Raw genomic sequence first — 17,283 nt, 5'->3', positions numbered from 1 at the left:
AATGTGAATCTGGCCCGCGCAACGGCTGAATGTCACGGGTGCTAATCACTTCTCAAGGGTGCACAAGCGACAAGGCACTCGCAGGGGCGGTGCACACACACACACACACACACACACACACACACACACACACACACACACACACACACACACACACACACACACACACACACACACACACACACACACACACACACACACACACACACACACACACACACACACACACACACACACACACACACACACACACACATTATTCGCTGCCACCACTGGGAGTGATGGCAGCTGATGTCTGTCTGGCAAGAGGATTGGAAGGTGTGAAGACAGATATTTCACGAAGCCCTTCGTCTCTTCTTCAGGGAACACCGTGCAATTACAAATCACAGGAGGTGATTATCTGTTGGCAGTGTCACTGTTCTGGGGGGGGCATTAATGTGAAAATAGCAGATCTACAAGCTTGCAGGCATCGTGTTGTGACCTTGTAAAATGAGTTATTTTCGAAGACATTTGGAATAGAGAGGGAGTTCATATAAAGCCTTCTGGGGTACTCCATGTCAACAGACTAGAGTAGCACTTCTGTGCTGATGTGGTTAACCCATTAAGACAACAACTGCTAATCTGACTCATTATGTCCATATATGGATATCCAACCAATATGCCCATATATGGGCATGCCAATATACAATGTATGGGTTTATATTAATGACATTAGTGATCTTCATATACGGGCATAAAATGGAAACAGACGAGTCGTTGTGAGCTTGTAGATCGGCTATTTTTGATGAAGAGTTTGGTGTACAGGGGGGAAAAGAGCAAACCAAGTACCAAGCCATAGGTCAATTTACAAAGTATTGAGGGATTGCTAAATGTCTGAAAACACAGGGGGTGTCCCTGCTTTCTCTCTCTCTCTCTCAGCTCCTCGGCCTGAAGAAACACCCGCTGTAAACAACACAGTGGCAAATACCGTAGCCGTATCAGATCACCATGTTTGCTAGCAAATCTATCATCTGAGTTTTCGTAGAGAGAAAAAATAAAAAGTTGATTAAATTTCATTCCAATTTTCCTGAGTGGATCTCAAGGGTGGGATGATTAATTTGGGTGGGAAGAGCTCAGTAAACAATGACAAATGAGGGGGAAAGAGTAAGCAAGCTAAAAATACAAATGGATACAAGCGCCGTCCTTGAATTCCACAAAAGTTTCACAGACTGATGATGATCATCATGCTAGTGTCACAGAGTGTCAGAAGACCTCAGTGTCCTTGACCTTTGATCGCCATCACAGTAGACTTTTAGACTGTCTTCTGCGCCATTAGCAATGAAGATGTATGAAGCGTACGTACGCCGCAGGGGCTGCTCGTTCAATAGGCCAATTAGCTCGCAGGCGACCACCATTCACGACTACACCAAGGACACTCACTATGTCACACGGTTACTGATTGCAGTGATGGGAGAATTGCTCACGTGTTTTACTTTTATAAGTAAAAGTAGGTATCAATACTGCAATGTAGAAACACTCTTGTTACAAGTCAAATTTGAGTATTCAAAATGTACTGGAGTAAAAGTACAAAAGTGTACAAAAGGCATCAATATATTCATATCAAAAGTAAAAGTAGTTATTGTGCAGAATGCCGGTATCTACAGTATATACTGTAACTGCATTGCATCTTCAGCTGCTGTTCTGCCTTTGGCGACTGTCTGCATTTTCCTAGCAGAAACAATAAAGGTCTTATTTCTGATCTCATAGTAGTTACGTCTGTTTGTGGATTTTATACATACAGTATACTGAACCAATGAACAGTCTTAACAAGAGCTTGTGCCTATATTACAATTTACAATTTAGGCATTTAGCTTAATCTTCTCTTAATCCAGAGCGATTTACGCAAGACGCAAGTAAGCAAGAACAAAAAACATGGTAATACATCATATTCATACTAACAGTGGAATATCTATATAATGACACTATGCATATATACTACAGTATATAGTGCTATGTCTACATGAAAGTTGAGCCTTTGCATAATTAATAACTTCATTGGAATACAGATGTTTTTTCAGACTGTACAAGGTTAAATCTATCTATCAATTCCACATTTGACACATTTTGACATTTTGACTTCATGGCGACTCTCTAAGCACTCGATATAAAAAAGGTGTACATTGTAAATTGGCACATCACCCGCGGCTTTCAGCACGTTAAGCAATGTCAGCTTTAATCAGTGCACTGATAGAATATCTGCTCTCTGCAAAAAAACTGTATTATTTCTCTGTCTATATACCTCCCTCCAATATGCAATTGAATTAAAAAAAGGTGAAAACATATATTGACACAGACTGAAGTGTGTGGGCTGTCGCACCCTGGCAGCTTTAATGTTGGGCCAAGATATTTCCAGTGTGTCCGTCTGTGAACAGCTACAGTGCAGTACTCTCTGGCACCACTGAAGCGATTTAATTGCACACACACACATTTGACAGAAAAACAATCAAATTGGCCTCATGGTGTTTTGTCCTATAACTCTTGAACCGTAGGTTGTACAGTAAAGCAAATCACACCTGTGTGAAGTGACAGGCGCAGCAAGGGCAGTATTTATATCAGCCAGACGACGTCTTGTGTTGTCATTTACTGGACTTGGCTGGCAAAAATTACATCATAACTGCTCATAACTGTGACCAAACCTGACAGACAGTAAGTCGGGAAATTGGATTTGAATTCATTTTAGTTTGTTCATGTTATATGAAACTATAGGAGGAGTTTTTGAGATATGGCTTATAGAAAAATGTCTTGCATTGTATTCTCAATATATATATATTTCTTTAAATGTACAACCTCACAACGTGTCGCTGTGAGCTTGTCTCGTCTTCGGCAACACTGGTCACAGCAGCAACAGGGAAGAGGATTATGCACACACAAAATGCAAAGGCTTATGGGAGAGTGGAAACAAGTGGTATTAACTAATTTTGGATTTCAAAATAATAATAATAATAAATAAATAATTAAAAACATCTTATCCTCTCCTTCTCTGCCCTCTGGTGGAAAACTGTCAGCCCTGCGATGATCCTGCGTCACAGACGCTATAGCGCCCCCTCCATTTATTTTCATAATAATAGTAATTAAAAAATAACAATCCCTGTAATCCTTGGATCGTGTCTAACCACGATTTTAAGATGACCCCATGTTAAATTATCCATAGAGGCAAACCTCCGCGACCCAGGGGATGAACGAGTGACGCCAGGACTTTGGCTGCACCCGATTGGCACGAAAAGAGTTTGAGAACTGACTGGTCCATGGTATCCAAGAGCAGTGTTGAAGCTTTAACTCACTTCCAGAGCTATCAGCAGCTCCCATGTGGAAACACGGATCGGATACCCAATGTTCCAATCCACACAGTGACAACAGTTTAAAAACAAAACACCACCACCACAGCCAGGGGACCCATGTATAATGTATCCAGGTCATGTACTTCAAAACAAAACCCTGGGGCTAAAAACATTTCACTGATCAAACCCTGACAGTACTATCTGACAGTACTAAACACTGACTATCTGACATGCTGTATAGGCATGTATATACTGTATATGCTATACTGTATAAGGCTATACTGTATAAGGCTATACTGTATATGCTGTATAGGCTATAAGGCTACTGTATAAGGCTATACTGTATATGCTGTATAGCCTATAAGGCTACTGTATAAGGCTATACTGTATATGCCGTATAGGCTACCACTGCTCTCGGCTAGTAGTCCAGTCAATCTGTGGTTTGACCCAAAATGAATTGCAATAGTAATAATACTAAGTAATACTAAGTCGTATGGATAAACATTACTTTTGCTGTTGAATATGTACAATTCATTGTGATTGCACTTTTGGGTTCAGCTGGTTGTTTGTATTGACCCGGACAAGGGATGGTGTCGCACCAACGGACAATATAAAGGTGACACTTCCGTTGTTTACACAGCATATACAATGTTGGCCAAAACGCGTTCGTTGTTGTGCTGCTTCCTGCTTGCAGCATACCTTACCAGAACAATAAATAAATAAAGTGCCTTAAAGGACTAATCCGTGAGTGCTGGTATTCTCCTTCTTCAAGTGACTTCCTAAAATGTAAAAATGTTCAAAGAGTTTGAGACAAGTTGGAGTCGTGCGTGCTTCCTTCATTTTGCAATAGTAATCATTCAGGGTTTTTTTAATGATCCTTAGGGTCATCCAAATAATAACATATTAAAAGTTTTCTATGATAAACTAATATATAACTAATTTAATATAATTTGTCTAGATACCTAAGTTCTCTGGGTGTTCTTTGGCCTATAGTCATCAGATATGTCTAGTGCTGTCCAACGATTAAAATGTGTAATCGTGATTAATCACATGATTTGTGTAGTTAATCACACGATTTATCAAATAAATCAAATAATAATCAAATATTTCCATTAGCTAACTTTAATGATAAACTGAAAAGCAGTGCATTGTGTGTGTTGTATACGGAGCAGGATGCATCCAAATTATTATTATATTATATATTATGTATTATTATACTATACTTTTATCCAACATTATAAAACCAATGTTATTTATTGAATTATCTTATACCACAGTACTTGAGTAGCCTAATTTTACCTATAGTTACTTCCCAGTACTGAGCACAACACACATTATGTATAGCTGGCCGATCCAAACGCTGCAGGCATTACTTTGATCAACAACAGAAGCCACATCAGGACAGGATAGGCCCATTTTGAATTCAAACAAATCTGTTTACAGATGAGGACTTGTTTACTCTACTGGAGTATTTCCAATTTTCAATACATACATAAATATAAACTCCTTCAGACCAATATATACTTTGGCTATTTGAAAATAGCCGGATAATATACAAGCATTTATGAGTTTGTAGATCTGCTATTTTCGGAAGATTTGTATACATTTGGAAAACTTGCCAAATGGGACATTCAGCAACGATATGCATGTACTTTTCTTCCATCACTGTTAGAAAGTAAAGTCGCTGTTGCTGATCGTAGGGGGAGATGACATTGTAGTGGACTGCGTTCAGTAATGGCTTTCCTTTGACAGTGTGCCACTGTAAGCTTCTTGCAATACCGCGTTGTGAATGGAAATGGAGCCCCCCCGCCACTCAAGTCTTCACCCATGATGTTACATTTCTATGCATGGCAATTGGCAAAACAGAAAATGCACCACCCACTACCACAGCCTATCGTGGAGAGAACAAACGTTCTCTCAGATTTTCTGGTTCATCATGCACCTAGCCTGGTTAATAAACCAGACCGAATCAGCCGTTGGCAAAAAGAAATTGCCTACCAGCGGATTACGGTCTGGCGAGGCTCAGTAGCACGCCTCTTTCCTACAACCGAGAACAGGTCGGACCAATCGGGACACGGTATGCAATATGGGCGGGCTTTGGTACAGTGACGTTCAATGCTTGAGACTTTTGACTGACAGTAGCTCTGACCAATTGCGTCAAAGAGAAAATGTTTGAACCCGCCCCCCGGGAAATGAAATCCAAGTGGAGCCAGCCCAGACTAATATACCGCGACAGTGTTGTGTGATATTAGTCTGGTTTATTAGCCAGGCTATCATGCACCACCACCAGCATCCCGGCCGGCACCCACAAATTCCCTAGCACATCTTGTACCCCAGGTCCCCAGGATGAGAGTATCTGTATAGCATTATTGCTATGCGTACATCAGCCCCTGTCTCCATTCACCATATTGCTGTTTTTGGGGCAGAAACCCCTCCATATTTTAATGGAGTTGGAACAAAAGATGTTCAGGAGGCGGAGGAACACACCCTTCATGCCATTCTCCGCCCTCCATGCCAATCTACCTCATACTATTTATACCCGCCCAATATCACCCAGAATTCTCCATGCTTCACCCGCCTCGCTGTGTCGCACACAGCCACTTTCCCGACAGGCTTCTTGCATCCCACCACCACCCCATTCACCTCCATAGTAGCTCCTTTCCCTGCTCCCCTCAAAGGAGCCTTACCGGCACTTGAAAACCTACATTCACATCTCTAAAGCGGAAACAAACGATTAAAACAAAACTCTCTTTTCTCTCCTACTCTCTCCCCCTCTCCCATTTCTCAGGTTCCTGCTGGGGGTGATTGTCCATGCACGCCGCAAGACGACCACCATATGACCTCCTCCCCAAAGACTCCAGGGTCGGCGACCCCCCAGGAACCTACACCCCTCATTTAATTAATTGATTCATTCATTCATGTCAATAAAATCCTTAAACTATCCCAATGGTGTGTAAAATGCCTGCAGTCCCCAATTAAGCCTTGCCAAGCCATGGGGCCCATAGGGCAGGAGCCTATCTCCTGTTTCTGTAGCGTACACTCCCTGGACATGACACTAGTATGTCACAGGGACTTACACACAATCCAACCCTGGGTCTTTGGTATGACCCAGCCAGGGGATTGAACCCCGACCTCCCAGTCCCAGGGAAGGCACTCTAACCACAAGGCCACTGGGCTGGTGTCAGCAGTCCCCGAGGCGAGGGCTTATGTATGCCAAACTCATAATGCCAAATGTAGTGGAGTCAAAAGTGCAATATTTTGTGATGTAGTGGGAGTGAAAGTCATACAAAAAAAGCATAAAAAAAATTAAACACTCAAAAACATTTACTTAAGTAAATGTACTCAAGTAAATGTACTTTGTTACTGTCAACCACTGCATGTCTGTGAGCAATCTGTGTCCAGCTGTGGCCTGATCCCACATGATGTAACAGGATAATCTGTAAAAAAGAAAAAAAAAAAACACAGCCAAAATCCTCTAATAGTTTGTGCGCTGGTTTCTGCAGACCAGGCCTTCTGTAATTCTCCCATGCCCTGGCAGTGTGGATTTGACGGATTTAAGGAACGGAAATGTTCCGAAAACATTTCAAGTGCAAGAGATCAGCATGAGGGTATAGACGTCCAACACAGACACTGTGCGTGCGTGCGTGCGTGCGTGCGTGCGTGCGTGCGTGCGTGCGTGCGTGCGTGCATACTTGGCCATTACTAAATTATGAGGACCAAATGTTCCCATACGTATAGTATTTTTTATATTTTATTTTAAATAGTGAGGATCATGATTAATTTCTCATTCCCCACACTGATGAAGGCTGTATAGCCGAAACGTTTGTCCTTGAAATAAACTATTTGAACTACAGTCTTGGTGTGTGCGACCCATACCCTTTACTTTTATATGTTTTAAACGGGTGGCGCACCTATAGTCAGAGCGCGGTGGTCATATGAAGATTGATAATTTCCCATGGTTCTCACAAGAAAAGAAATGTTTCATTGTTATAAACAGTGGTTGACTTACAATTATGAAAAGATACAGATTGGGGTTAGGATTAGACATTTACGGGGTCAGGTTTGGGTCCTGTGCGCGTGTCAGAGGCGTATTTACTATAGAGGCAAGGCAGGCAGCTGCCTCCCGAACTCCATTTGAAAAACACACTGAGAAAAAAGAGACACCAAACAAGAACTATTAGTGGGCAGCGGATTGAATCCTTGCACGTTCTGCATAGCACGACCCTCACCCATAGGAATGCCTTTGTCTCATGGGGTGCGAGGTGTGGGGGTCTGAGTCAGGCACGTGCAGAGAGGGTGGATTTTGGGTCTTGGGCCCCCTACCCTTTTGCCTCAAAGTGCCATTTTCCTGCCCAACATCCGTGGCCCTTTTAAGTATTGCTTTTTTGTACTGTCCAATGACATGGGCCAAGTTATTGTGGAACATTTTTCTCCATTAGCATAAGACATCTAATGTACTACATTTCTGGTGTGAAATGACATGAGGGACGCCCACAAAAAGACCACCCCAGATGTGGCCTTTTGTGGGCTTTGAGCCCATGCCCCCTCAGTGTTCTCTGCACGGCCCATCACCTGTACTCGACTGGCAGGAACAATCTCTTTGTAACCTGTTTAGTGTTTCTGATTGTTTGAAAAAAGACGGAAATTTCGCTTACCTCTCTCAGCTCCAGCCTCGTCTCTCCTCTCTATCAGCAGGTAACGTGGACTCTCGGGAAGGAAAGGCAGCACACACATCTGGAGCAAGGCTGGCAGTGCCAGGAAGGCAAACAAGAAGTTCCACCTGGTCTCCTGCAGTTGCAATATAAACATAGAAGCACAAGACACACTTCAAAAACTCTGGCACATTTGGAAGCCGTATAGCTACACGTGGGTAATATAAAGAGGCTGTCAGAGAAATTAGAGATGTGGACAGAATAACCTTTTCGGCGAGGCTACAAAGTGAACAATGTATTAAAAAGTGGACGCCTTTTGCAAGCATTGAGTTCTAGCACGACACATTTCTATAAGACATATAATCGTCTACAATTGGATATGTATGAATGTACAGAATGTGTGTAGATATATATTCTATATAAGGCAGTGTATGTGTGGATATATACACTGTATGTTCTTCTGTAATATTTGAATAAGTCTCTTTGATTTAGTACTGATGCGCCCGTATCCCCCCTTTCTTTTATTTATCTTTTTTCTCTCTTTCACTTCGGTAAACTTGATTGATGTATGATGATAAGTGAGATTTTTATATTTGACTTTTATTACTCTGCTTTTATCGTTGCTGTCTCACTAGGGAGGCATGTGAAATATTGTATATTGTATTGTGAAGTATGATGCAGGGTATACAGGGGCGGTGGTGGCTCAGGGGTAGAGTGGCCCGGATGGTAACCGCAAGGTTGCCAGCTCGAACCCTGTGCTCCCCCAGAGTTAGCGTTGAAGTATCCTTGAGCAAGACACTGAACCATGCTCCTAGTAAGGATGGGTTGAATGCAGAGGACAACAAAGTCAAGGGTCGCACTAAGAAATAAGAGATCACATTATTATTATTTTCTTATTGCTCAGCTTGGGCTATCCAGCCTTCATCAGTGTCCATTAGTGGACACAAGCTAGAGGACAAGATTTGCATACAGAACAGTGACAGAATAACAACTACACACGTCTGAAGTTGTTATCACTTTTTATTCTGAGGGAGACTCATGGCATTAAAATCGCCCGAGAGCGGTAATCCAGCACACTAAATAATATCACTGTGAGGTTATTCCGTGTCAGAGTTATGCAACTGTTGCATTTTTTTTTGGGGATTGATTTGGAAAACAAGTCTAGCCGAAAATAATCCCTGGATTGAAAAGTGATTTACAAATTAAATACAAATATCCATGACTTATAATAACGCTGGCATGATATTTAGCCACGGTGGTTTGAATCACTTTAGAGAGAAAATGTTAATACATGCAAAACAAATACAGTACGTAAACCAGGAGTCTTCAACAGGGGGGTTGGGATCCCTAAGGGGGTCCTAAAATCTTTGTGTGATATGATAATTTGTTTTACATTAACCATAGGGATTAACCATCCCTATTCTGAGGAGAACTTTAGCCGAATACAGGCGATGCGAGGCGTCATGAGCTTGTAGATCTGCTATTTCCGGCAAAGATGTTTAGTGTAGAGGGGAAAAAGAGCAGACCAAGTACAGAGACAGAGTGAAGGGTCAAGTTTAATTACTATTAACCTTTGGCCACCAGGGTTAATTAATAAATTCGATGTAATTCACGACAGCATTTTCCCCTGTTCAACCCTTATTTTGAAGAGCCAAAACCCTCGACCGGATGTTACAAATGTTACAAATCTGTGTGTGTTGTCGCATCCACTCCCGGTCCCGCGATTGGCGAGAAAACCTCATCACGAAAATCACAGCGTCGGCTATGGGCCGTGGAATAAACCTTGTTTTGACCAGAAAGTGGGCGCAATTCAAGATGGCGCGCTCCAGTGTTGTTGACAACATCAGCTAGCAATTATAGCCAATACTAATGTGAGTATTAGCCTGGATCCAGCCCAAAGACCCCGCCCACTCTCTGAGTGGACTGCATCTCTTGGTCTGGTGTTGCACTGTGAACCTATCATTTCTTCGGTAGAAAAATGTATTATCCAATGAGAATTGGTGGTGGGGGGGTGGGTCTAACGAACAACCAATCGGCACCGAGTCCCGTTTTCAGCGTCATCACGCAGCGCAACACACAGAGGGTTGAGGGAAATTCTAATCCCCTCCCCCTTGAAATCGCTCAGACAGGAGACAATGTCAGACTGAAGCTTCAATAAAGCTACAGTCTGATAATCAGGCTATGTGAGTATAGCATCACGACTATCGATCATAAGCACTATAAAAGACCAATTGCCACAGATCTACGGCAATGGCGAGGAGCGTGGTATTTATTAATTCACGTAGATCTACGCCATTGTCAAGAAGCCTGTTAAGCGTGGTTAAATGTCTGAAATATACACATTAACATGAATCTAACATACACTGATGTCTGCTGTCTATGCAAAGCCATCTATGGAATCTATGAAAAAAGTTTAGGTTTCTGAGTGGTGCAACCACTCCAAGGAACAGCAATGTCCCTATGTATGTGACTATGTCCTAACCTATGTTTAGAGTACCAGTAGGGGCAAAAGTGGCGCTGTTGTGCCAGAAACAGAGAGAGAGAGATAGTGTTGCACTGTTGCCTGCTAATTACAGAAAGAGAGAGAGAGGCAGGGGGAGAGGGGAGTTGCACCACTCAGTTCACACGGGTGTGATTTTTACCTTTCAAGACAGGAACCCATTTTTTGAGTGGTGTAAACCACTCCTACAACTGGCTTTGTTAGTGCAGAAAAAATGAGCATGGTTGCTATGTTCACCCTGTTCACCCGGGTGTGATTTCATACAACTGGCTTTGTTAGTGCAGAAAAAATGAGCATGGTTGCTATGTTCACCCTGTTCACCCGGGTGTGATTTCATTACGTCAGACATGATTTCATTACGTCAGACAGGCCTTACACCACTCAGTTCACACGGGTGTGATTTTTGTATATATACAGTATATATATATATATATATATATATATATATATATAGCTTCAGGTCTAAATGGGTTAATATGGTGAGTGAAATGTCCACAGAATTAACAACACATTTTGTGTTCACTGTATGTGAGAGAGAGATCCCATGTTTACATTATACTGTAGCTATACGTCTCCCAAAGGGAAAAAAAAACACATGGTAAAAACTTAAGCAAACATAACACTCCGCCCAAAGCATTTCTTATTAGTTGAGCTGCAAAACAATCATGTAAAACCAACCACTATAATGAGGTACAGTACTGTCTCTCCGTCCCAAAAGTGTCCTCCAGAGGGTGCAAAAGGGACTCAAATATGCACACCTCTAGGTAAACCTGTTTTTATTGTGTGTTGCATGCTCGTAGATCAAACAAAAGTAGACGTTTAGAAAGCCTTCTAAAAGGGGAGACGTTGCAGTGCGTCTAACTACTGGCCCCGTTTCCCCCCGGCCCCATCAATTAATCTTGTCCCATATAAGTGCCACGTTTAATTGGGAGGGCCCTGCTACAGTATATTGTTTATAGCCTGCTGTGACAATCCAAAAGAGATTTAGTCGGTCACCGTCCTGAAAGCTGCAGACAGTTGCGTGTGATCCAGTGAGACCTTGCATGCCTGCGAGGCGGTGCATCTAGACAGCACATTGTCTCTGCCAGGGTGGAAACCTCATTATGTCCAAAACGGTTACTTTATAGGGATCCAAATTGAAAAGCAGCAAAAGAAGCAGATCTACGAGCTCGAAATGCGGGCACAGACTATTGATGCTTTTGTGTGATGCTGTAGTATGATGGGATGAAATGTAGGTTTTATTATAGTTTTCTTGCGTGTCTGTCTTGCATTTTAGGTCAATACTTTTTACTGGTGTTACTTCTGTTTGTACCCTTTTAGTAATGTTTAATTGTTTATATGTGCTCTTTTTTTGTATCGTTGCTTGTTTTCTGCACGGGGAGCTGGCTCAGAGGTAGAGCGGCCGGATGGGAACCGCAAGCTCCCCCAGAGTTAGTGTCCTTGAGCAAGACACTGAACCCCTAATTGCTATTTAATATGCACTGTCCCTCGAATATAAACGTATGAATTATAAAAATACATCAATAAAAATTAAAGTAGGGGCATTCATTTACGAAAAAACATATTAAACAAACAAATAAATAAACAAATAAATAAACAAACAAACAAACAAACAAAAAGTTAGAATATGGAAATACATATGAGGTTTCTACCCGACAGCGATGGTATATTCATCAGGTTTCCTGGGTGGACGCGTTGGCCCTGCGGGTTAGAGAGCCGTGTGACAGCCCGACTGTCTGGGTGGAGGACGGGGTCAGTGACCCGTCGCTACACTGTTGCCATTATAAGGGTGCATCCGGCACATCAGACCGATCGCTGAGTCACTGGGAGTGACAATGCGCGGGCGCGTGCGTGTGTGTGTGCACGCCCACTACTTGCAAATATTCCACGCTCACGCGTTCCCTTGAGGGCGCTGACAGGCTATACACGGCGACCCCATCTGTATTGGCAGTGGTGGTGGAAAAGTACTCCCACGTTTTACTTGAGTAAAAGTATGTTGTCTATTTCCCCCTGTCCGGTATTCACAATACTCTTGAGCAAAAGTAAAACAGTATTGCCGTTAAAATGTACAATACCAAAATAATAAGTACTCATTATGCAGAAGGTCCCATTCACAAAATTGTCAAATGTATAATAGATAGATAGATCGATTTGAAGTGGTTTTGCAATAATAATCAAAATCTACAAAGTTTTCAAATAATTATAGTGGAGTAAAATTACAATATTTGCCTTTGAAATGTGGTGTAGAGTAGACAAAGTATTTGAAATTAGAAGTACTCAAGTAAAAAGAATACCTCAAATTAGTACAATACTTGAGTAAATACTGTACTTAGCTATTTCTTAAATAAAAAACAAAATAATATGCGAGTGGTCTGTGGGTTTTATTGCAACCGTATAGGTCGCATTTACTATGAAAACCGTGTGTCACATCAATGCCTACATATATGGTCACACCTCGTGACATCACACCTCCATATATGGTCACGTCTCGTGACATCACGCCTCCATATATGTTATAATAGTCACGCCTCGCGACATCACGCCTCCATATATGGTCACGCCTCGTGACACGTCACGCCACCATATATGGCCGTCTCCATATATGAAGATCACGACACTGACCTCAGCTAACCCTGGATAACCATACGTGGATCATCACCTAGATCTGCATATGGAAGCCGGCCAGCAACTCTACATCTGACCTCAAACCCTTAGATCTCCATATACTGTATGGAGCTGACCTGTTCTGACATTATAATTCCCTGACAAGTTACGGTTTTGGATATACAAGGTTTGTGACAGAAAGTGACGATAATGATAAAGCTATTAAATCCTTTGAATTTGCCTCTGGACCCCCACAATAATATGTATTTGGCTGCGGAACACCATCTGAAATAACTTTGTGTCAGGGACCTAAGATGTGCGTTTTTAAAATGTTTAAAAAATATATATTCCACATTTTGTCAAATGTTGTCAAGGACCCCCTGGTTGTCCCCGGACCCCACTTTGAGAACCACCGTTTTAAGGTGTTGTGTGTTGTGTACCATAGTGAAAACAAGCCTACGGCTTACTTTAAAAGCCTGCTTTTATACTTCGTAATATGACTTTGACGCTCACCGAATATAGTCTGTGCTATTATTTTCAGGTCATATACGACAGAGTAAGCAGAGGAGGAGTGTGACAGATTTGTTTTTCTTTTCTTTTCTTTACCTTTGTTTATTCATGGAAGACCGTTGATACGATGAAATGCGTCACCAAGGAGCACACTAAATGTCTCCATCGAGACCAATCAAACCACTTTCAGAGAGTGCTGAAGTTTGTTCCATTTGTGTGGAGCATAATAAATGAAAGCAGCCGTTCCTTGTTCACTGTTCGTATGTGAACCGACATAACAAATGTGCGAGAGCGTGTTAAATGCCATAGTAACCTTTGAATTTAAGCGAAGTAAGATACAAAGTAAGCATACCACACAAGTAAAATAAATCAAATTATACAATGCTCCCTGCAAACTGCGATAAATGGATATCGTTGGCTAAGCCAAAGCGTAAAAGAAGCTGCATATTGTCCTTCAGGGTTAGAGGAAATAACGAAAAATAATAAAAAGTTCATCGAGCATATAAGCCTTCTAAAACGTAAGGGAATTTCTCTCCATTGATCCAGGCCATTAGATGTTTTAACCCCTTTGTTGACCTTTGCAGTTCAAAGGTGGCGTGTGGGTGTTTACAAATGTCATATAGCTCTATATTCAGATAGGAATACTGTATGTTGCCTAGGCAACGGAAATAAAGTCGTTTTGGCCAGGGGGGTCACTGGCACTGACATGCCACACAGACACAGTATATGCGCAAAATGCCATCTAAAGCGTGGAAATAATCTTAACAAAATGAATAAACAAATAAATAATGAGGGCAGTTAGTTACAGTGTTTCTCAAACTGGGGTCAATTTCAAAATTGTGTTAATACAGTACAATACAATCAGTTTAATCACTTTATCCATATTTTATGCTTTGGCTATTCAAAAATAGCAGATATATACAAGCTCACTTTGTGCCGCACTGCAACCACTGATTTACTATGACACTACGGCACATTAGGAGTCCAACTAGTACTGTACTAGTACTAGTTCTTATTTTTTGACGATTTTTCCCACGATTTTGCAACCCATTTTTTTCACCCAGTGTCAATTATCTAGTCAGAGTAATCCTGGGCGCTACACTTCCTCTGCCAACCTGGGGGGGGGGACTGACCTCATGCATGAGGAGTCCAAGCTGCTTCTTTTCACCTGACAGGGGTGAGTTTCCCTGGCCGGACGTAGCGCGTCGAAGGAACACGTTATTCTGACCAGTTCCTTTCCCCTCCATCAGGCGCCCCGGCTGGCCAGGGGGAATCAAACCCAGGAGGAATGATTTATTTGCAAAGACTCTGAGAGTGTACAAACCCGTAAGGGTCCATTTGGTTCCATTTGTACACTCTCAGAGTTACAGACCTGTTATGGTCATTCAGGGCTATCTCTTCATGTGTATTATTGCCCACTCATTTCTGTATGTCCGTGGCAAAAACGGATCTTGACGGAAATGTCCACCACCAGCCATCATGGTGTAGACGTCTGACCCCTGATCACAAACTGTGATGTTTTTTTCCAGGCACAAAATAATTAGTTTTATTAATGGTTCCAACGAAAAATACAGAATAGGATTATGGACTGAGCTGTGTGTTGTGAATCCACATCTAGGCAGCCGCAATTGATTCCTATATTGTTCTTCTCAATAACATACCGCATTAATACAACAAGAGAAGTCGTGCTTCGGCCAATACTCAACCTTCGGCCAATACTCAATACTCAGTATTTATTTATACTGTTCATTTATGTAACATGAAAGTAATTTGTACGTACTGTACAATTTTAATACATTGCAAATTCATTTGTCCTTCCTTCCAAGGATCGTATGCAATTTTGTCTTTTATAAACCCTGCTGAATGCATTGCATATGCAAGGACGTTGTTGGGTGTGCATAATGAGTATGGATGAGCAACCTTGTGGCTGCTAACAAAACATTTCTTGGCATTATGTTTATGTTGGCTTGCATATATACATTGAAGTGAAATTGATTAACCAATTGTGCAGTTGAGAGGATCTAACAAGGAACAATGCTTCTACAGGTCAAGTGCTCAAACACCGTCCACGACTAGTTTTCAGGGGCAGTGGAACTTAATGACTAACGTTGGACGACAACCAGCCTCGGGCCTGGCAGCCATGCCACACATGACTCTCCCTCCACCTGTACAACACTCCATTCAAAATAGCGAACCAAACCAGATCGTTACAGGTCCCCAGCTATAGTGCATATCTTATTATACTGTGTCATTACCATGATTATGCAGAGGAAATTTTGGAACGCAGTTGTCAGAATAGAAACTGTATTAATGAATGCTAAAATACATAAATAAATACATTTCCGGTGCCAGTGCCTACACAGCATGGTCACGTTCACACACGTACTGTAACATGGAAGATTTACAGACTTTTTTAACCCCTTTTGTTGTTAGCATTATGTTATGCTTTAGCTATTGAGAAATAGCAGATCTACAAGCTCATAGCGCGCCACCGAGTGGCGCGCTACGAGCTTGTAGATCTGCTATTTTTGAAAAATCGAAGAACGACTGACATAGAAACATAGCTTTTTCAGAAAACTGTCAGGATGTAGAAGACATTTTTAGAATCTGATCTCAGGTCAAAATGGGTTAAACGTCTGAATGAAAAATTCCGGCTCAGTAGGATGGAACATGCAACAGACTTTATGCTATCAGGACCCTTGAGTTAAGTTCTGGGTAAAATCCGATTTGGCCCAAACTTAGTGGTTTGAGCCAAATCTGAGAAATAAGAGAGACGGCATGTCAAGCAATTCAATGTATCTGTCATGTTCTGTGGAAGGAAAAAAAAGCTTGCATCTCCCTCAGGCTGTGCCGGTGTTATATTTAAGTCGGAGTAGCTACTGAAATGTGTGTGCCTACTACCCAGTCTCCGCCTCTAACCTTATTAAACTGGCTATTTACCTTATATGTGAACCCATAAAAGTCCAATTGCATATAAGTCACAACTGCTGTTCAATTGAGAAAGTGGCTTATGTCATTTTGGCTCAGACACTCAACTGTACAGGTTTGGTCATTACAAACAAGATTTAAAACTTTTTACAACAATGGCTTCTATTTCAGCATGCTAACTTTCCAGGAAGAGAAAGGCTGTACTTTCTATTAGTTTGGAATCCCTATCGATGATGTCATTGGTTAGGCAGATTTCTGAACTGTCCATAGCCCACCAATGAGAAGCAGAGTGAGTAGACAGAAATTGTGCCATCTTATCAGCAATCATAGAATTAATTAGATGAAGATAAGGTTGAAAATGGGTGAAATGCTCCTTGAAATGACACCTTTGAATGGCAAAGGTGCCATTTTGATAGTTCTCAGCTGAAACAGATTAAATTGCAAGCTAGCAACATTAATGGTACATCACAGACAACGTTTCTCCATCTCCGTCCACCTCTATCTAGTCTCGCGTAGCCAGACAACTATTCCACAATCTCTGAATGAGTCTGGAACTAAATCTGAGTACACCGGTAATCTGTTTGTTCACAAAAATATGTTTTAAATATCTTTAGAGATTTTTCTTTTTCATTTCATTTCTAGAACTTCAGTAAACTAAGCTCACAGGTAAACCAATAACCAGCATCAGTCTCTAAGCAATACACACTCTAAACAAAAAATCTGTACATTGAACCTATAGGATAGGTAGACAATGAACCTAGCATCTATCTTC

At 41.6% G+C, this 17,283-nt stretch overlaps 1 protein-coding gene across 2 annotated transcripts in view; it reads right to left on the bottom strand.

Annotated features, from left to right (window-relative positions):
- The window catches only part of slc2a9l2 (solute carrier family 2 member 9, like 2), a 249,194-nt gene that overhangs the window by 145,827 nt on the left and 86,084 nt on the right, over positions 1–17,283 (bottom strand). For both annotated transcript variants that reach the window (XM_079511357.1, XM_079511356.1), the window contains exon 7: positions 7,973–8,105. In XM_079511357.1, the coding sequence (XP_079367483.1) occupies positions 7,973–8,105 (133 nt within the window). The remainder of the gene's footprint in view (positions 1–7,972; positions 8,106–17,283) is intronic.

This window comes from Electrona antarctica (genome assembly GCF_951216825.1).
Source record: "Electrona antarctica genome assembly, chromosome: 9".
Classification (NCBI taxonomy): domain Eukaryota; kingdom Metazoa; phylum Chordata; class Actinopteri; order Myctophiformes; family Myctophidae; genus Electrona; species Electrona antarctica.
The sequence above is the reverse complement of the archived record's forward strand: the minus strand, read 5'-3'. Positions and strand labels throughout refer to the sequence as shown.